The sequence below is a fragment of the Parasteatoda tepidariorum genome, chromosome 10, assembly GCF_043381705.1.
Source record: "Parasteatoda tepidariorum isolate YZ-2023 chromosome 10, CAS_Ptep_4.0, whole genome shotgun sequence".
NCBI lineage: Eukaryota > Metazoa > Arthropoda > Arachnida > Araneae > Theridiidae > Parasteatoda > Parasteatoda tepidariorum.
The window spans coordinates 71,075,407-71,097,281 of NC_092213.1; the positions used below are offsets into that span (position 1 = coordinate 71,075,407).

General features: G+C 27.3%; 1 protein-coding gene across 1 annotated transcript in view; it reads right to left on the minus strand.

The window, feature by feature from the left end:
• Positions 1 to 107: 107 nt before the first annotated feature.
• Positions 108 to 21,875, minus strand: part of LOC107445805 (rootletin) — an 82,920-nt gene continuing 61,152 nt past the window's right edge. Inside the window, exons 19-34 of the mRNA XM_043050475.2 lie at positions 20,936 to 21,132; positions 19,657 to 19,832; positions 17,823 to 18,008; positions 16,371 to 16,615; positions 14,322 to 14,601; positions 11,823 to 12,133; positions 10,919 to 11,027; positions 9,531 to 9,694; positions 8,319 to 8,498; positions 7,879 to 8,019; positions 6,020 to 6,150; positions 4,173 to 4,302; positions 3,883 to 4,083; positions 2,776 to 2,907; positions 2,143 to 2,322; positions 108 to 561 (exon numbers count right to left, since the gene is read on the minus strand). Of these exons, the coding sequence (XP_042906409.2) occupies positions 247 to 561; positions 2,143 to 2,322; positions 2,776 to 2,907; positions 3,883 to 4,083; positions 4,173 to 4,302; positions 6,020 to 6,150; positions 7,879 to 8,019; positions 8,319 to 8,498; positions 9,531 to 9,694; positions 10,919 to 11,027; positions 11,823 to 12,133; positions 14,322 to 14,601; positions 16,371 to 16,615; positions 17,823 to 18,008; positions 19,657 to 19,832; positions 20,936 to 21,132 (3,078 nt within the window). The 3' untranslated portion in view covers positions 108 to 246. The remainder of the gene's footprint in view (positions 562 to 2,142; positions 2,323 to 2,775; positions 2,908 to 3,882; positions 4,084 to 4,172; positions 4,303 to 6,019; positions 6,151 to 7,878; positions 8,020 to 8,318; positions 8,499 to 9,530; positions 9,695 to 10,918; positions 11,028 to 11,822; positions 12,134 to 14,321; positions 14,602 to 16,370; positions 16,616 to 17,822; positions 18,009 to 19,656; positions 19,833 to 20,935; positions 21,133 to 21,875) is intronic.

Genomic DNA, 21,875 nt, shown 5'->3' on the forward strand with positions numbered 1-21,875 from the left:
ATTACTTTTCTGAAGTGGCCTTATCTATATACCATTACCATTTGTGGTAAATAATACAAACAAATCATTGTATAATCACTCCCATTTAAATTAGTTAAAAAAATAATACAATTAGTATAATAGAGTAGTGACTATGTCACATCAACAATATGATTAATCAATCCTACTGAGTAGTTAGTTTGATATGCATTAAAATGCAACAATGGAATAGTTACAAACATGAAATGTATATAGTACATGAAATTATTATGGTTGATCAGATGATAGGTCAAGGCGCTTTTTGGATTTTGGAGTGGAAGTAAAATGTGGCCTAGATGTGCCTTTTCTCAATTTGGACGGAGTGGACACAAATAGACCAGATGTGCTAACTTCGGTTTCCGTAGTCCTATTTAACCTTTCAGCTTCCGGAAGAAGTTTTTGAGCGTCATCAGTGACGTTTTGCAAAGATTTACCCAAAACTGAATGCAAAGATTGAATGTCAGAGCAAGTTTCACGTGATCGTTGATGATATTGTCGCCACCTCTCCTGTTCTCTCTCCAGATGATTTTGTAACACCTTTATCTGTAAAAACAGTAAAGTTTAAGTTGAAGATGATAATACAATAATTGTTGTTTGAATATCATATAGCCAATGCATGTATACATAAAAATCCTGAATACTGTTCAGCCTTTATTAGCTACTAGAAAAAATGCTGAACCAAATACAAAAAAATTCAATAGCCAAACATGTTAGTTCATACCATATTTTTAAAGTAAACTAACTTTAATTTTAATTAAATTTAAATGATTTAGAAATTTTAATTCAAAAATCTTGTTTTCTATGCTTTGGAATATATATATGAGATATTTCGTGTGATTTGATCAAACAGTTGTCTAGCAATGAATATTGTAGTACCTGGCACAGTTTTTTGTTCAGTCTTAAAGACACTAGAACATTATAAGAAATGTATTACCACACATTTTATAACCATCGTTGAGCAGATGACCTTTACAACTACATTACCACACAGTGGAAATAATGCAATAAGTGCTCTGTAGACGTCTATAGTACTACAGCCAAAAAGTACCACACATTTCAGAGCTTAGAATATCAGGTGAGTTTGAACCTAATATGATCACCAGAATAGAAATTGTAACTATTTTTAAAATAATGCATCCCAACGATTACATTCTTAAAAAAATATTATTTCATGTATTCAATGCATAAGAGTAGTTTCAATATAAATAGTAATAATAATAATAAAAAATAAATAAAAAAAAAGCTGTGCCCATAAAAACAATTTTCGAGCTAAGTTGCCACATGAATTCTAGACAACTAAAGAAATCAAATCAAAGACTAATAAAGCTGCCTGGTTATAGAGTATGTTCATAAGACTTGGAATATCACCATGGAACTAGGGATTTTCAGAATGTAGTTTAATAAAAAGCAAAATAATATTTAAACTTTTATTTTTAGTTGCATGATGTAGCTTATCCTTTTTTTCATAAATCTGGAATTTTTAAGTTTAATTTAGTATTTATTAGTAGTTTCAGAAGAGCATTAAATTGGGGCAGATTGACCATGCACGATTGTTGTATTTACAAGCTGAGTAAGCAGACTTAACTGAGTAACTTAAAATTTTTTTACGAAGCTCTAATATTTTTTCGAAATAAGCCTTGAGGTCATTTAAACTTACTCCAACCTTTAGTTTTTTAAGTTCCTTTTCAAAAATTTAAAACTGGCTGTTATGGATGTAACGTATCATAAGTTAAACATATCATAAGTTAAACATATCATAAGTTAGGATGTAACATATCATTAAGCCAATAACCCTTAGTTTTTAATTTTCAATCATTTTTTAAACTTATAAAAGTTAACGAAAATTGGAGTAAGTATAAATGACACCAAGACTCATTTTCACAAAAGTTATTAGAACTGTTCTATTTTATTCTAACTTTGCTTTAAAGTCTACAAATACAACATTCGTAAATGATGGAATTACTCATTAATAAGTTGCATGAAAACACCTTTTACACTTAATGAAACTGTTTAGTTATTTCAGCATTTAAGATTTTTGATAGAATAACAGATTACATTTTTATTAATTTTTTTAATTAAAATTCTAGAACATGTGCATTTTGCATGACACAGACTGAAACTTACTTGTTCTTCTAAACCAAGTACTTTTTGTCTATTTTGTCTGTCTCTTGATTCTATCATTTGCTCAGCATGTTTCAAAGCATTTTTGTAACGGGTGTCTTCTAATTTTGATTCAAAACTTTTATTATTCACATAATCTTTTACACTCTGAGAATATCTCTGCTCAGCTTCAGTTAGTTGCGCCTAAAAAAAATAAGAAATGCTTTATGACCATTTTGAAAAAAATTATTCAATTAGCACTTAAGGTCCATTAAAGTAAAGAATTCTTTAAGTGTATTACAGATTTCAAAATTATCAGTGAAAAATTCCAGATGAAATCAGATTTTAGATAATGTTTATAATAATTAAATAAAATTTACATAATTTAATTGATTTTAACCATTTTCAATAATGAAATCATGTCTGAATTAAACTCAAGATATAAATACATGTTGTAAAAAGAGATAAATATAGAACATTGATATAATCTTAAATAGTAATGGTTTAAATAGCACATGAACATTTGCACCCAATAATCACAGTTTTTGCAAAAAACTAATGAACTCCAGTTTGAACCAGTTATTTAATTTTTTAAAATAGTGAAATTTGTTATTTTTTTAAGACTATAAATAAATTACTTTCACAAAGAATCCTTACCTGAAGATTTTGTACTTTTTCAAGAAGGGATTGATTTTCCACACCCAATCGCTGAACATCTCTATCCAAAGTGCTTTTCTCTATTAAAGTTTTTGCTCTAAGTTCACTAATCTTTTGCTTGTCTTTTTCAAGCTGAAATTTCAGATTTTCTACAGTTAATAGTAAAATATATTAACAACATAAATTTAATACAAATATTAAACAATTATTTGATAGAATATTTAATTAAAAAAATACATCTGATTTCCTCAGTGGCACTACAGCCCAGTATGGACCTTTACCATTTTCAGAACTTGATACCGTTTTCAGAATTTTATATCAGACAACTCTATCTTTGTTTGTTTTGTTGTTGTTTTTCAATTCAATTATTTTCAATGCTTTTTATTACCATGGAGACAGTGTAACTGCCATATTTTACTTAGTCAACAACAATCATAATTTCATGTAGGAATGAACATTCTGGGCATTGGAGACTACCTGGAAAAAATTGGTGGAATTTTTAGCCAAGAATCAGTTTCTAGGTGGAGCACTGTGCTGAAAAAGAAATTGACCTTTAAATGTGATGTCATTTCTTGCTGGAACTTTATTCTAGGAAGCTCATGATAGAGCTTCAGTAATGGATTTTCTTCATGAATTAAGAGTGTGTTACTCTTATACTGTGTTCAAAAAATCGGATTAACTTCTTAAGCGGTTTCACAAATGATCAAAATGGTCAAGGCGCTGACCAGTTGGTGAAGGTTGAATAAAGATCCCAGGTTGGGGACTTGAAGACAACTGAGACTTCAAATTGGTGGATATCAGCTAATCTGGAGGTGTAATGCTATGTGGTGTGTAATGTTGACCATAATGCCACAATCATGTCATTGGTCTCAAAATTGTGGAGCATTGATAATGACCCAAATGATCTCCTTAGCCATCAATTGACAGTTACGGGAGTGCTATTTCTCATTACATAGAAGCTTAAGTTCTGCAATATGGAGAAAACAAAGTAAAAGAATGAAAGTTTCTTTAGGCGGGGCAGTCAGAGGGTTCAGTAAAACATACTTTAGACATCCTTAAATAAAAAACTACAAATGAAATTTATTATAACAAAATAATTAAACTGACCTTATCAAGAGCTTTTTTGAAACTTGATTTCTCTTTTTCTAATTTCAAGCACAACTCCTCCTTTTCTTGCAATAGCTGTTGATTGCTTCTTAAGGACTCATTCAGAGTTTTCAATTTTGAATCAATTTTAAGTTTTTCTTCTTGTAATCGAGTAGTTTCTTCTGAAGCATCTTTTTCAATTTGTTGAGTTCTTTGAAGCACCTAGTAAAAAAGGGAAAAAGATTTAAATAAATAAAAGTAACTTTCCATCAATATTACATAAATACCTTAAGTTTTGCACAGTTACATACATTTTTCAAGCTTCTCATCTGGTCAAGCAAATCTTGTTCAATGATCTCACTGTGCTTCAGTTTACTTTTGAGAGCTTCCACTTCATCTTTTAGGCATTTGCTTTTATTTTTATAATCATCCATGTATGTTCTGTAATATAAGAAATATTAGCATAATTCAATTTTAAATAGAAAAAAAAATTGAAAACTGTTCCTTAAGTTATAATTAAAATGGAAAAATTTCTTATTTATGAAATTATTTGCATAGTGAGAAATTATCCGATATTGCCAATATCAAAAAAATTAGGATTGAAATTTTTATATAAGTGGTTTATTTATTATTAAATAACAATTCAACGTTAAAATTTAATTTGTTTTCATGCCACTTTTCATCATTAATCCTTAGGATTTTAATGGATATTTCTTATTGGTGCAATGTTCTCTTTAAAAGGGTAGTCTAGTCAAAATCCAAATTTCGACAAATTTTTGTAAACTTATAGTTTCTTACAGGTATAAGAGTAGAAAAGGAGTAAAAAATAGGAAAATATTTATCAACTCAAATCGTGAAAAAAAAACATTTAAATTATCTACTAATTTAATAAGTTTTTTTTTTGTATAGGTGTACAGTAATCAAAAGGGGGGGGGAAAAGAAAAAAGGACCAACCTGAATTACTTAATGTTAATTTTACTTTTTGCATACTTTGTTATGTCTCAAGAACTTTTTGAGTGAATTGAAAAATTTTTGCTCCCAATTATAAAATTCTTTTATCTAAAGATAATTTCATGTAAAAAATAACTTTTAGTAAATATTTATTATTTTTTATTAAAGGATGGTCAAAGACATTTTGAATTGTAAGGTATAAGGTTTTGCATCAGATGGTAAGGTTTCGTATCATTTTAAAGAATATAATTTCACACGACAAAATACAAAATTTGAGCAAAATCAGTTGAATAGTTCCTGAGAAATTGAGTTTAAAAAAAGTCAGATATTTAAAATTAGATATCTTCGAAACTATTTAGCCGATTTCGCTCAAATTTTGTATTTTGCCAAGTAAAAATATATTCTTTAAAATTATTCTTGAGTAAAAAATTCTATATCTTACAATTCAAAAATTTTTTGACTAGTATTAAATAAAATAATAAAAAAATATAAATATTACTGAAATTTATTTTTTTGCATAGAATTATCTTTGAAGAAATTAATTTTATAACTGAGTGCAAAAATGTTTCAATTCGGTTTGAAGTTCTCGAGATATGGCAAAATATGCAGAAAGTAAAATTTACATTAAGGGGTTCAGACTTTGGATCTCTCTCCTGACCATGCTAAGGAAACCATATTTCTCAGTTGGGGCTACCCCTATATTTTGAAGGTGAAAAATCCAAATCTGTTGATAAAGAGGTATGTTTATCCAGAGAAAGTACATTGTGTCTGATTTCGTTACTTAAATTATCACCTGCACTTACTAATTAGCATATTTGAGGTCACCCCCTCGAGCCACTAAGATTGAGCTCTAGAACGCGAAGATCCAATCATTAGATCAAAAGTCATTCAGGGTGGTCCCTTTTTTTGCACACTGTACATTAATAGTCCAACAAACTTTTAAGTTTTATAAATCATGATTATAAAGAATAAAATAATAATAGAGTTTAAAAATTTAATGCAGGCTAAAGCTTTGAAGTCTGAAATTCCGACAAAAGTCAGAAGAATCTAATGTTCGATTCAATGAAAAGTAAATTTATTTTGTTAAAATTACGTATTTTATATCTGTGATATTACTTCATCTATTTGCGCACATGTTAATTAGAGATTATTTTTGCCGTTTACATGTTTCATGATTAAATAATTGGGGAATGTGGTATTTAATTACCTCAATTGCTCATTAGATTTCTGTAGAACAAACAAATTAGAGAGATGGTTTTGTCTTTCTTTTTGCAGTCTCTCTAAATCTTCAGCTAAGTTTAGTGCTGTTTCAGAGTTTTGTGATGTTTCTGCAGCAATCTAAAGCAGCGTAACAAAAAATTTAAAACATAAATGTATATATTTAAAACAATTATAGAACAAACTACCTAAATTTTAGAATTAAATAAAAAATTAAAAATTTCAGATTCAATGCAATGTGATATTTAATTCAATAAATTCGGTAAAAATACAACTTTTTAAAAATATAAGATCATTTGTTCTGGTGGAAAATCAGGATTGATACTCAATTTCTGGAGAAAAAAGATTCCCTCAGCTTACAAAGTAAAACAGTTTTGAAAATCGACAGGAAAAAAACAACTATGAATTTATAAGCAGCAAAGCTGGGATTATTTACAGAAGAAATCTATTTTTTCCAAGACATTACAAAAAAGAAGTTAGACGATGTAAAGTCATAATTATTTTATCTCTAGTGCATCCAAGCCTTTACACAAAGCTATACTTGGATACTCAATCAAACAATTTCAGAAAAACAGCAACAAAAAATACATTTTTGATTTTTGTAAAAAGTTTGATTCTAAGTTCCACTCAAAGTTTTTAAAACACAATTCATCAGTGTGATACAATTATAGTTGATTAACTTGCACAGTCATTGAAGGAAATGTGTCTCATTGGTAGTAAAATTTTTGTTTCAATGTATAAATTTTGGTATATAAATTAGAAAATTATTTTCCTTTCTTTTCACGTTTTTTTATTACAGCATTCACACATTTAGATGTCGGTAACGTAGCTTAATTTTTAAAAAACTTTTCCCATTTTTAATTTTTTTTCACTACCCCTTAGTAAAATCTTTCCCTCATTATCTCCAATTCTGCTTAAATCTTTCGGAAGAACTTCCTGGTGTCCACTTCTACTTTAATTTCATAGACCCTGTAAATAAGAAAAGACTTCATCCCAGATCATCTCAAGCAAATGGCACTGGAAGTCATTAATAACATTCTTAAAACAAATATTAAGACCAACACTGATGACAGTAAAATTGGAGACTCAGCAGTGAGGGGAATTTACATAGAAACACCTTAACGCAAAATTTCTCTTTTTTAACGTATCCCCATCTTTTGCTCTGTCTTCAGAAGTAAGCTTCTTGCAATTGGGGTTGGACTTGAGACGATCACTGAAGAGAACAACTTTAAAGGCACATAGATCTTGGTGGCGACAAACCTATTTCCATCTCTAATAAACTAAAAACCATTTTGAAACATCACGAAATACACCTACACTAGATACCATCACAAGTGGATATTTATGGCAATGAAATAGCAGACAAACTTGCCAAAGAAGGTTTCCTTCAACAGACTTCTAAGACCACCAAACTAAAATTTATGGAACTAAATTCTATCAAAAAATGTGCAGTTAAAAAAGAATGGCAACTGCCCCCCTCCCTGGAACAAATGGCGACTGAACCAGGATTCCCTCTTTTCTTTTTAGGAGACAGATCTACTCAAACTTGCTTATCACGCCTGTCTTGTGGTCACCTGAAATGTCTGATTGAGTGAAAACCTTTCCCCATTGTTCTTCATCTCCCAAACATATCTTGGACTCAGCAGAGACGAAATCTACTCATCTTCTCTGTTTGTCATCGACATGCTGAAAGTTAACGGTTTATACGAGAAGAAAACCTTTCCAAACAAACATACACGTTGGCAGCTATGCAAATCACATGTTTTTTTTACTTATAATTATTTCACAATAAGAGCTTCAATTCTAGATGCAAAAAGGGATTTTAAAAGAACGAATAATATCACATACCTTGTTTTTTAAAACTCTTTCATTTTGAGTCTGAATTTCAATAGTATCATTAAGTTGTTCAACAGTGGTCATCAAGGATTTAATTTTAGTTTCTAATGACTCAATTTTCCTGCTAGATGAATCAGCAATGTGTTCCAAAGACTGTAATAAATAAGTTGAAGAGCATTGAAGTTAAAATACATTAAAAATAAGTCATACATATTAACTATAATAATTCACAAGTATTAATATAACAGATCTTATAATCAGAATGTAATAGCATTTCCTTGTTACAAATAATAAAATTATCATTAAAAACTACAAACATTTTCAATAAGGTTGCAATTTCTGTTGTAAGAAAATTGCTGATTAAACACAGGATCAACTTAAGATTTACCTTAATAAAACTAATTGCAGGCATGAAACTGTAAGTAAATAGTAATAAAAATCAATACACTTACTTTTGCTTCCAATTCTTTGTTATTTAGTTTTTCTCTTAAAAGCATCATATTTGATTCAAGCGATGCATAAGCCTGGATGTAATTTGCTGCTTTGGATTCTGCGAGTTCTTTAGCAGCACTCAAAATTCTTTTGTCTTCCTCAAGTTTAAATTCATTTTGTTTTAATTCTGCAATCTGATTCTAAAATAAAATCAAATTTAAATGAAACATTGTAGTTCAGGAAGTGCAAACAGTAATATAGATTGTGATCAGATACATTATATCTATCTCCAGATGGAATTTTTTACTTTTTTTAACATCACTTTCAATTCAATTATTAAATTTTCAAAGCACAACTTGGGTCTTTCAAGCGATTAGGTGGTGATTCAGAAGGAAAATAGACATTCTTTATCAGCCAAGATGATAAAGGGCAACTTGATTGAAAGTTCCTGTAACCGATGCTTGAATTCAATAGCACTTGTGGACAAGATAAAAACAGACATTATAACATGACATTGTTATATCGTAAGTGTCCGAAAATACCATAAAAATTAATCCATAACTTAAATTAAAATTAATATGTTGGTTCAGAGCTGCCATTTTTGATATATAACCTGTCTAAACTAAGTACAAAAACTAAACTGTCTAAGTAAAGTACAAAAACAACATGTTTTAACTCAAATATAAACCAAACAAAGAAACAGACATTCCACAAAGAGTGAATACAATTTTCGAACAATAAAGTATGACTGATAAATTTATTGTAACCTTTGAAAATTCTTTTTATACATACATTATGAATGTCTATAAAATATGACCACCTAGGGTAATAATTTAGAGAGTAATAATTTTTTCACTCAAAGAGGATTCAAGGTGTTTAACATTCGATGTGAGGTAAAATGAAATAAAAAATTAATAATGGTTTATATAATTTCTTTAAAAATTTTTTAAATCAAGACTATATTCTGGTCATTATATTGGAATAAACAGTTCAGTACGGATATTTTAATGGACAGGAAAATAACATTGCATTTATGGAATAACAAACTAAACTTTATGCATCGTTTGTTTATGATAGAAGAGTCACTATAATAGGGGTCGTATTAAAAAACTTAGACTTTATTACATTTTGCGCAAATTTATCATAGCATTTAATCGTATATTAAACAGATTTAAAATTTTACAATATTTATAGAAAATAATGAATATGGTTTAGTTTTTCTTCATACTTACAAGAAGATTTTCTTGTTCTTTCTTTACAGATGTGGAATTGAATTCAGCACTTCCCATTTTTTCAGTAAGTCTTCTCTTTTCCCGATCCAATGTTCGAATAACTTCTTCATGGTGATGAATGCTAGCGATCTTTGTTGCTAATTCTTGTTCAACATTCTTTTTATCTTTTAAATAAAAGCAACAAAAAAGAATTTACAAATACACTCCTCACATTTTTTAAGACAAAGTTGTTATTAAAGGTTGTTTAAATAAACAAATAGCTACCTTAGAATAAAAAAAAGAGCCTTATTAACTTTACTCAAGGCCAACATGAATTCAGTAAGTGAATCAATTTAACGTAAAATTAATAATACTCCAAGGAAATTTTTATTCTAGGAGACTACAGATTTTACAATCCCAGAAACAATATATACAGAATTACAATCATACGTAATGACCCATTCATATCCAAATCATAATTTGAGTACAAGAGACCTCTGGTCACTCTCGAATAACCCATAAACATCTTTTATTAAACGAAACTGCACCCAAATGTTCTCATTGTACAGAACCGCTCACTATTAAACATATTTTAACTAAGTGTAACAAATTTAAAACACAGAGACAATGCCATTTTGGTTGCTTTAATCCAACATTGACTTTATTCATTGGAGATAAACCACACAATAACATTTTTAATTATCTAAGGGACATAGGTTTTTGCAAATCAATTTAGTTTTAACTTATAGCAGAATGTTTCTTATAAAACAAGTTGTAGGTGCGGTATGGGCAAAAATGGCTTTTGCACCAATAATATTTAATTAACTAACTAACTAACCAAGGGCCCTGCTCTTCGGTGCTACTCAACCTTTAAGTCATTTTAGTAGCAACATAATTCTGATAATGGCATTTTTCTAAATGACAAATTTTCAATCTATCTATAATATTACATTAATAATCAAAAAAAAATCTGCATTTGGAAGTAAAATAAATTACAGTGGAGCATCGTTTATACGACTCCGAAGGGAGCACCGAAAAACGTCGTATAAACGATAACGTCGTATAATCGATTTTTACTTCTAAAGCTGAAACTAACTCTGTCTTTAGTTTATTTTAATGTTTAACGTGTTGATTTACNTCTTCGGTGCTACTCAACCTTTAAGTCATTTTAGTAGCAACATAATTCTGATAATGGCATTTTTCTAAATGACAAATTTTCAATCTATCTATAATATTATATTAATAATAAAAAAAAAATCTGCATTTGGAAGTAAAATAAATTATTTGGAAATTGTTTTTTTAATTACATTATAAACATATAGATAACTTTCTTTTTCCTAAATGCTAATTAAAAGACCTTGAAATCAAAAAAGTATTTAAAAAATAATCTTTATTCTGATAATACTAACCTTCTAAATCTCTTTGCAATTGGTAGATTCTAGATGTACACCTGCTATGTTCACTTCTTAATTCTTCATACTGTCTTTGTATTTTTGTAACAGTATCTTTTAAATCATCCTACAGTAAACCAAAAAATAATTAGCAAAATTTAAAAAAAAAAAAATATTAAAAAAATAAATAAAAAAAAACTGAAGTTCATTCAATCCTGACACATTGGAATACAAAATATACAGTGGCTCCCAAAAGTGTTTATACACCTATATCTTTAAAGCTCTATTCATTAATTAAAATAAATATTTCAGAATAGTTCTTTAATAATAAGATCTTTAATATATTCTTAACAAACCTGCATGGAATATTTTAAAAACTAAGCAAAGGTTTATATCCATTCTGAAATACCATATTCATTTTAATTAATAAATAGCGCAATATTTTGTTGAAAGTCATAAGGATACTAACACTTTTAAGAGCCACTATACTTGCAAATATAAGCGCTGCAATTGTTAATAATTCAAAAATTTTATTAATATCATAATAAATGTGGTTTACATTTGAATATTTCTAATTGATTGTTAGATATTAAAAATATATGCACAAATATGTATTTATGGTATAATTTTTAGGCTCTCAAAGTAATACCGGTTGCGTACTAAATTCCAACAAAACTTTACGTTTAAAATAAAAATTTTAATAAAAAAAATTGAAAATTTTATTGATTAATAAACAAATATTTTTTAAAGAGTACATCACTTAATAGGGAAAATTTTTTTACAAATTTTAGATATTTTTTTAATAATTTCGCATGCAAAGGGTTGACGTGGATAAGAAAATTATGCATGCATTGAAAACTAACAATAAACAATACAGGTGCTTCTACAAAATGATTAAAAAAATTGGTATTTAACAGCTTACTCGTTCTTTTTCCATAGCATTGAAGTTTTGCATCAGATCTCTTAAAGAAGATTTTAATAATTCCAAATCCAGATCAGACACTGATATGTGAGCAGGTGAATTATACTTTAAGAATGTTAATAGGTGAGAACTCTCAACTTGATCAGTAGAGTCTCTGCCGAGTGTTTCAGACACATCCCTGCGAGCTGAGCTGGCATTTGCATCTGCATTTGAACTTGCACTGAGTAGACCACTATCAGATCCAAGGTTAAGTATTGATCGTAAAAAGAGGCAGATGGAATACAGTTTATTTTCAACATCCCTCTTTGCACCTAACAAATATGAGAGAAATATGTGAGAATACTGAATAAACTATGCAAATTAGAGGGATTGTGGATGGACATTAATCATTGACCACCAAGGTAAAATTAAGGTGTAAATTTTTTTTTTTAAATTCAAAATTTTAAGTTGGATAAAAAATAGTCACCTTAGTTACAAAATTATAATATTTTTTTTTGTCAAATTAAAAAGTATTTAGGTTTTTCCTTGAAAAAACTAAAACTATTTTTGGTTTATCTTATCAGTGCAAATAGCTAAAAAAAAATTTAAAAATTGCTTGTAGTCTAGGCACTACACGACAAACAAAAGTTTCTTTTTTAGTACTGATAGAAAAGCAATGAATAGTTTTGCTTTAATCTTCCTTAAAAGAAATAAGCAGGACTGAAGCCATTTCTGCATAAAGCAATTCAAGTATAAAAGAAATTTTTGTTTCCAAGTTCAGAAATGTAAAGTAAAGGTTTAAACAAAATATGTTTGCAAAATAACATTTAAGTGTCCCAGAAGTTACACAAAAACCTTATATTTAAACCTGGGGTTTACATAAATAATCTAATTTAATGAGGATTAAGTCAAAATCTCAAAATGTATGCACTCATTTAATAAAGTAGTACTTTATTTAAGTCACACTACAGATAAAACAATGGGCTATTGGCAAAAGTATTGGAAACATTTCTGAGGATGATCTGAAGAAATACTATCACAATTTTGATCCTCTGCAGAAGAGATTGCTCTCTTGCTTTGATAGCCCAACAACTTGCATGCAAAATGCAACACTTTACAGTGGAGCAGTTTAATGAGCACTACTGTACACCCTTGGACTTTTTAGGGGCTGATTAAAATGGTCACCCACCCGCCCACTGACTACTGTTAGTAATGCTTGACTTCACTAATCTAGTGGAAACTGTGTCTTACAATCAGTCTACTGTGTACAATCAGTAAATAAACTAACTTACAATCAACAGATAAAAATAAAAATTGATAGATTCTGTGAGACCTAGATGATACATTTTGATCGTAACATTACTTTCTAAACACTATAAACTGAACTTTAAACTAAAATTTATTTTATATGTAAGCTTTTAAAAAATATAAAATATATTGAATTGAAAATAAGTCCATTTCTGCAAAAACCTAACAAATTTCCAGTTCATTTTAAAAAAAAAATTGGTAACTGTTTGACTACTTTTTATTAAACTGAAGTTTTGAATTTCAATATTATTTTGATACATTCTAACAGATAAGTGATAAGTTGCATTTTGAAAATTTAATTCTGAGATTTAAGCTGTCAGTTGTTTACGTTGAACATTAATTTATTCTATACTATGTATAGTAAATTTATTTTCTTAAATTCAATAAAACATTAGTTAATAAGATCTCAACAAATGTCTCTAAATATCAAATTCAAAAATATAGACTGAAACTACAGTATTGAATAAATGCAGCCTATTTATGCTTGAAATTAAAATCCCCCCTTAGTGTTCTTTGTATACATTAGTTGAAGAGAAAGAAAAGCATAAACATTTAATTTAACCTAACGTTTATTATATGAATAGATGCTAGAAACTTTTTTTTTCTTGCATGGACTTTACATATTATTGGACATGGACTACATTAGGGTACTTTATGTACAAAGTTCTATTAAAAATGTAAGAAATTAAACGAGATATTATTTAATTACTTCTTGTTATTAATACTATTTGTACAACAAATTTGTTTAAATAATTTAAATTTCTTAATTTTTTGGTCACAAATATTGTTTGGAAAAATGCGACATAAAATCATTTCAACATTTATTATTTAAAATGCAAATTTTTTGAAATACAAGGACATTTTATAAAACTTTTACGTGAACTTCAATTTTATTGTATTTATATAAACATATATTTTCTTTAAATGATTTCAAGTTAAATTGGTTCTTAGCCTAATCTTTGTATAAATTTCAAAATATAGTAGAGTAATGGCTTTTTCTAATTATGTGTATTAAAAAAATATTTTGATTATTACATGTCACTTTTTAATATTTCTTTAAAACTTGATACACATTAGGTATAAACGTTTTGTGAGCCAACTTGATACATGCACAACTTGACTCACACAAAGTTTCTAACATCAAAAAAAAAAAAAATCCTTTTAAAGATATAATGCCATAATGTTCATGCTTAGTAAAAATAAATAACTTACCATCCAGTTTAACTATTTTTGATTCAAGTGCTAAAACTTTTCCTTCCTCAAACCTCAAACTAGAACGCAAATTCTGCAGATCCTTAGAAGACTCAGATATGGATTTTTCCAAATTAAGACGACGTACAGAAAATGAGTGCTCAGTTGACAGATAATCTTGTAATTCTGACTGGTGTTGTTCTTCCTGCATCTTCAGCTTGTGCTCAAAATCTGACAGTTTTTTCTTCGAGCTTGACAATTCCTTCAGCACAGCCTCATTAGTTGCACTAGACTGCATCAACTAGATAGAAAATTTAAAAAAAATATATTACTGTTTACCTAAGCTTACTAGATAGAAAATTAAAAAAAAAAAAACCTATTACTGTTTACCTAAGAATAAACTTCGCACTGAGATAGTCAGACTATCTAAGTGGAAAAAAGCATACCCTCCAGAGAGGATCAAAATTGTGATGGCATGTCTTTGGGTCATCCCTAGAGTTATTTCCCAGGCTAAACCCCACTATCCATTGAGCAGAGCTAGTGTTTATTGCTACTACTACCACAAAAAAATTTTTAACAGCTCTGAATTATGTTTTTGGACACATAGTGAAACCATTAAGAATGTAAAATAATAACCTTTTTAAAACCATAGGAAAAAATTTTTTTGGGCAAAAAGAAAAAGGTTTTGATAAATCAAATTTCAATATTATTAAGTTGCAAACTTTTATATTCCATTCAAAAATAAATTTTAAACTAAATGTTAAAAATTGCAATAAAGCTAACCTTTAATTGTTTGTTCAAATTCCTCACAACATCAAATCAGCTTAAGAATTTTAGATAAAACTAGTAAAACCACAAATGTTCACCAACCCACAAAATATAATACTTAAAGGTTTTTTTGGTTTGCTCACAATAATAAAGCACTTATCTCTTAATGCTGTAAAGGTTGACATACAATATTTAATATAAAATAAAATTTGTCAGTCCTAAAAGAGGCTACATGGTAGATAGGTTGCTGAAAAAAAGTAATTCTTGAAAAAAAAAACACATTTTTTTACTTTAGTTAATAAGGTAAAATGTTGTTTATTCGACATCCCCCCCCCCAAAAAAAAAACTTTAGGTCACACATTATCAAGTTGAAGGAGAGCAGACTAGAAACAATTTAGACAGTGAATCAGCATCAGTCCCAGAAAGAAATACCATGACTAGTATAGCATCTTCTTTTCAATACATAAGAACTCAAAACAGGATTTTTCTTAACTCCAGAAACTCTAGTTGCAATGCACGGTGACCAAAGAAGTCACAGGTAGGTGCATGAAGATACCAAGGTGGTTAAGGTTAAAAGAACAAGGGAACAGATACAAATTTAATTGCGCTAAATATCGGAGACACTATGTTCTCTTGCAATGGCATAAAATAATTAATTAAAAGGTACAATACAATGTATTACCATAAAAAAATGTAAAACTAAATAATTAAAAAATATATTTCCTCGCAGTAGAGTCAAAATATTAAAAGGCAACTTAAAATTAAATTGCTTTGAAACATAACTTAAATGAATTGAATTAAGAAAACAAAAACTGCTTTAAAATGAATATAGAAACTTCTTGCAGCTGCTTAAAAACATTCTAGGAACTATTTTAAGATCATGCTACAATAAAGATTAATAATTTTGTTAATAGGAGCCATCAAATTTTACCATAGCTATTAAAAAATGAGAGTAAACATAGTTATTAAAAATAGTTAACTTAGTTATTAAAAAATTAATAGCACAGATATTAAAAAATAAGAGTAAAACCAGACACTAAGCAGCACATTAAAAATATTGCTTATTAAAAGATAAAGTCAATTTAAATTATTAAATGACAGGACATCACAATTAAAATCCCAATATGGAGGTTAACAACGGATATCTAGCGTGAATTCCTCGGTTATGTTCCATAGGCATACATTCTTCTTTACTCCACAGTTGAAAAATTTTGCCAAACATTAGGCACAATATACGTAAAACAATCCCAATTCTGTAATTTTATAGTGAACAATAAAGATATAGTTAATAATATGTGGTACCTTCTGTTTTAATTCAACAATCTCCATTCTCAATTTTTCTTGAATTTCTCCTTCTTGACTATGAATCATGCTTAGTTTATTTAGTTCTTGTTCTTTTAAATCTAATGTTTTCTCCAAATTTGTTACAGTCCTTTTAATTGACGTGACTTCTCTCTTATATTCTTGCCTAGACTTTTCAATGTTCCTCATGGTCTCTTGTAGCTCAGCATTTTGAGTGCGAATTCTAGCAGTAGATGTTTCTGTATCTGAAATTAAGACAGAATATTTCAAATTGATAAATCCTAGTAATATCAATTGCATTCCATGATTTTTTTTAAAATAATTTTTTCTATACTAGAAAATTTGAATTTAGAACAGCTATACTATTGTGGCTATGGTAGCCTCTTTTATAATAAATAGTAAATTTATTGCTCAAGAATGGTTAAATAAAATAGGTCACATAGGCGTTACAATGCTGGAGAAAAAAAAATAAGTATTTACACTTTTAATAGTGTTGGTTTCAACAAGATTTTTTTTTCTTTTTTTGTCTAGCCATTCACATTTTTGAAAAGATTATATGCAATATTTGTTTTAATTTGCATATTTTAATAACACGCAATTAAAAAAGTATATTTCCAAAAAGCTCAAACCTCATAAAAATAGTTCATAATCTCATTATGTGTCTTTATACGCAAAGCATCTAGTATCTCTAGAGCTGGCTTACGAAAATTTAGATTTCTAAAATCAAAATAAGATTTTCATTTTTAATGTTAACAGTCACTTTATGTTTATATTGCGTTCATTTTTTTCAAGAGTTAATTTTTTAATTATGGTTGATCCTAACTACATTATAATTTCATTACAGTGCTGACATTAGTTGCATGAACCATAAAGATTTTTTGACATTAAATATTAAATATATGACTATGATTGAAATTATATGGACTTAATTTAAAAAATATTTTTTTTTACTGCATAGTTTCCATTCGCAAATTCATAATCTTTAATAGCAAAAAATATTTCATTCATTTCAGAATATTGTATAATGGATGTTTTAAATAATTCATAAGTTGTTAAAACTATAGAAATAAAAAAATTCTTTTGAATCAACATAAAAATGTAAAGAAATAATAATAATAATAAATATGGAAATTAAAAGAAAGAAAAATTTGAAACTGATTTTTAGAAATAGAATTTTTTTAAATTCTTGTTCTTACTTCATTATAAATTAGTATTTAATAGTAAAAATTTAATACTAATCTTACTTCATTATTTAATAGTATTCAATCCAGTGAACCAGGAAAGTAAAATGTGAAAAACAAAGTCTTAGAGGTACAAAAAAATGTTAGTAGTAGTTTTTGAGTGTTTTTAAGCTAAAGACATATTACCACTAAAAAGATTAGCAAAAAAATAGTTAATTAGATAAAACTTATTTAAAAAAAATTGTAAACAAAGCTAAATATAAAAACAAACCTTTAATTTTGACTTGCATTTCTTCTAATTGTTGTTTTAGCTCCAAATTCTCCTCTTGGGAAAGTTTCAGTCGTCGTTTACAATCGTCAAAAGATTTGTTCACTACTTCGTTTAAAGAAATCTCATCTTTTAGTTGATTCTGCAGAAGGTTAATTTTGCTTTCAAAGTGGACAGTGGTACTTTGCTCTATAAAAATAAAATCATAAATTTTAAAAACAATATTCAAGTTGTTTTTTCCTAATTAATAATATCAATTAAAGTAATTATTTTTAAAATTCAATAAATGGAGAATCAAGCCAATTTCAACAGTGGAATGCTGGAATGGAAACACAGAATGCTTTAAAATTCAAAATAGTTTAAAATTCAGATTATGAAATTAGGAAACAGATATTTATAAAAAAAAAATTCCCTTAAGAATTATTAGAATATCAAGTTCTTGTAATTTATTTTTTATTTGGTTTAAAGTTACTTTATATTTTGACGTTCTTTAATACAGGAGTTTTGAAACTTTTTTACACAATGCACTTCTATCACCATTTTTTTCAATTAAACACTGATTTTTTTATTATTTTACTTAAATTTATTCAGTTATTTTGAGCAGATTAAATGTAACATTAGAGATGATTGTTTATTATATTTTTTTCCTCAAATAGTTCCGAAGATAAGTATTATTATTTTTATTACTCTTTAACATAATAATTTTCATTATTAACATTAATGCTTTCTAATTTTTTTTACAAAAACTGAAGATTCAGTCCATTTTATAGCACAGTACACCAGGATCCTTAATTATATAGGTAAACAGAAGTTAACAAATACCTATGGCATAAGGTTATTTTACAACAAAAGTAAAATAATTTATAGCATTAAAATTTATTACAAAAAATTTATACATTGCTTGCTGCTACTAATTATAATGACATTCTTCTGAGAATACTTAACTATGCTTACAAAGAGAATGATGAAGTTTTTAAAAGTAAATTTTACAAATATACTGAAAGCTAAATTTATTAATTAATTTGTACTTTATTTTCTATTAATATTTGATGTACTTTGATTGATTAGAGCTTTTCATTTACAAAAGTCTTAAAATATTGGCAAATATTTATTCTACTTGGAGGGTTAAGGATTATTACGACTTTATCAACGACATTGAAAATTTGCCTTTGGCAGTTAACAAATTTAATTCAAAATAGATGCAAAAATGTACTCTCATTGTTTATTCATAGGTTAATCAAAAACGAACATATATAAAAAAGAACATATATTGATACTGAATGATTACAGATATTCCTTAGTTCATAAACAGTTAGTTTAGTTACAGTTAATTGATAAACAGTTATAAATAACATTGATAATGAATGATTATAGATATTCTTTAATTCATAAACAGTTACCATTTGATTCTTTTTCAGCACCCTTTTTCTTTCACTCTAATCTTACTACCTCCACTTAAGGGTGGTAGACTGGAATTTAATATCTAAAAGCTACTTGAAACTTGATTTAAAATCCTATGAATCATTTACTTTTTTTTCTTAAGAAAAAAATAATTATTTAGACAAGAAAGATCATGACTTAGCATGGTTTTTAACATGTTTTAATCTTGTAAGGAGTCTGTTCAAGTAGATTAGATTTTAAAATTAGATTAATTTTAAAATACATAGATTTTATTAGTGTTTTCTTAGATTAATTTAGAACAGGCATATTATGTGCATTTTCTGAAGTATATCTCTGTAAATACTTAAAGAAAACAGAGGCTGGTAATGAGAATGGAAAAAAAACACACAATTAACATTAAATTAAATAGGCTTCAGAAGTAAATGAAAAGCAATACCTTCTTTTTTAGAAGAGTTAGCTTCTTCCATTTCTTCTATGAGTTTATTTTTTTCAAGTTCAAGTTGTTTTAATTTAGTTTCAACAGTATTTACTTCATTTAGAGCAGTTTCTTTTTCACTGCTTAAATCTTTAATATGGTTTTCAAGTTCTTTAGCTCTCCTGGCATGATCATCTCTAAAAGAAACATTTAACTTATTTTAAAAATATTACTTAACTGACAAGCAAAAGAACAAAGATATTTATGTATATTTATGACTGTTATGTATCCCGTTCAGACGACAGACAAATCATTTACAGTAAAATTTATTTTATAAGAAATAATTTTGAAGAAAATACGTAAATAAATAAATAATGCAGTTGAAAAACTAGAAAAATGGGTACACATGAAATACAGCATATGAAATGGCACAAGGAAAATATTTTTTTATATGTATACATATTTTTAAAGAAAAATAGGAAGAAAAAAAACACAGTTAAAAAAGTAAACAAAATATTTACTTATAAAAAAAGGGAGGTTTGCTTGTTTCTTCAAAGTGAAAAAGTGTAGGTTATTAATCTTTAATAATTCAAGATTCAACTCTGAATATATTTTTATAGACTAGAAAAAAAAATGGGCAAAATATAATTATGTTGGGGAAGTAAAAGTAAAAAAGTTTTGAAACTTTTATTAATTTTTTTAAGGAGTGCTTCATAAATTTAATTTAATTTTCTTTCAGATACTATATCAAAATTCCAAACAGCTTTATCACAATATCATAATACGTTGACATACAGCTTTATAGCATTTTAGTTACTATATTGAAATCCAGACAGATTTTGATGTTAAAAAAAGCCTAATAATAAAAATGAATCATAGTGTAGAGACACTAAATTATTTCAGAAAACACAAGTGTTTTAAAGTTGAAAATTTTAAAACATTTATTTTGAACAAAAACTAATGAAAGAAACGAAGTTTTGAAACTACCACTCCAAAAAAAGTATCCAAGAAATAAAATAATAAAATGCAGAATAACATAAAACTCTTTAAAATTCAGCATTTTAAAGATGGTTAATAAGTAGTTGGTTTTAAAGGTGATGAAACTAAATATAACAAAGCATGCTTCCAATTTTATACATTTCAAAAAAATTGAATGTAAATAAAGCAATTTTAAAACTAAACATACAAAAAAGCTATTCAAATACTTAATAATTTGCAATCACTATCTTCGGCAAAAGTATTTTTCTCATAGATTGCCTATTCTTAATTTTCAGCAAAATTATTAACATCAAGTTCTTACGATTGAGTTTTAATTTCATCTTCTAACTGTTGAATTGCTTTCAGTTTCGATTGCAATAATGCATTCCGATCTTTGTCAGCATTTTCTAGTTTTTCTTCCAAGTCCTTCACTAATTTATTACAATGGCTATTCTGCTTTTTCAGATTTTCTATTGAGTGTTCAAGAGATGAAATTTCTAATCTATAATCACTATGAATCTATAAAAAACAATAAGCAGATTATTAATAAAAACAACAGATATTATTAAAAATACAATTATAATCATGAAAGATAAATAAAAATAAATTTTAAAATGTTGCACATCAAATTAAAAAATATTATTTCCCACAGTTTAAGATTCAAATAAAATAAAAAGAGAAATTTAGAAAGCAAATACTTGTACACAAATGAATTGATATTAACAATTTAAAATTTTGTACATCAAACTAAAAAATATTATTTCATACAATTTAAAATTCAAATAAATAAAAAGAGAAAACAAAATTTTTTACATATACACAGATCAATTATAGGACAGCAGCTTCAATATAATTCTATTCCAGCATTAAGAATCTTTTAATATTTATATTTCTTTAAAAAACTTTATAATTCAATTTTAATTGTTTAATAATAAGAACTATAGGTTTAAAAGACTGCAGTCCTACAATCTTTGAAAAATGAACAAGTTTGACCATAATTCATAAAGTCTCAACTTTAGAAAAAATGTGCTTAATTTCTTTTGTTTTTATAAACCAATGAAAAAGATAAAGGCAAGTGATGATTCAGTATTTAAACTTTGTAAACTGTTATTATTCATCAAGTATTTAAACTTTGCTTAAAATAAAATATTTTAATTGTTAATGGATCAATTTAAAAAGCAAAATTTTGAGGATATACTTCTCCATGTGTTCTAGTGCAGGGCTGTCCAACTGCAAAGAGCCCACGGGCCAGAATTCCGGTC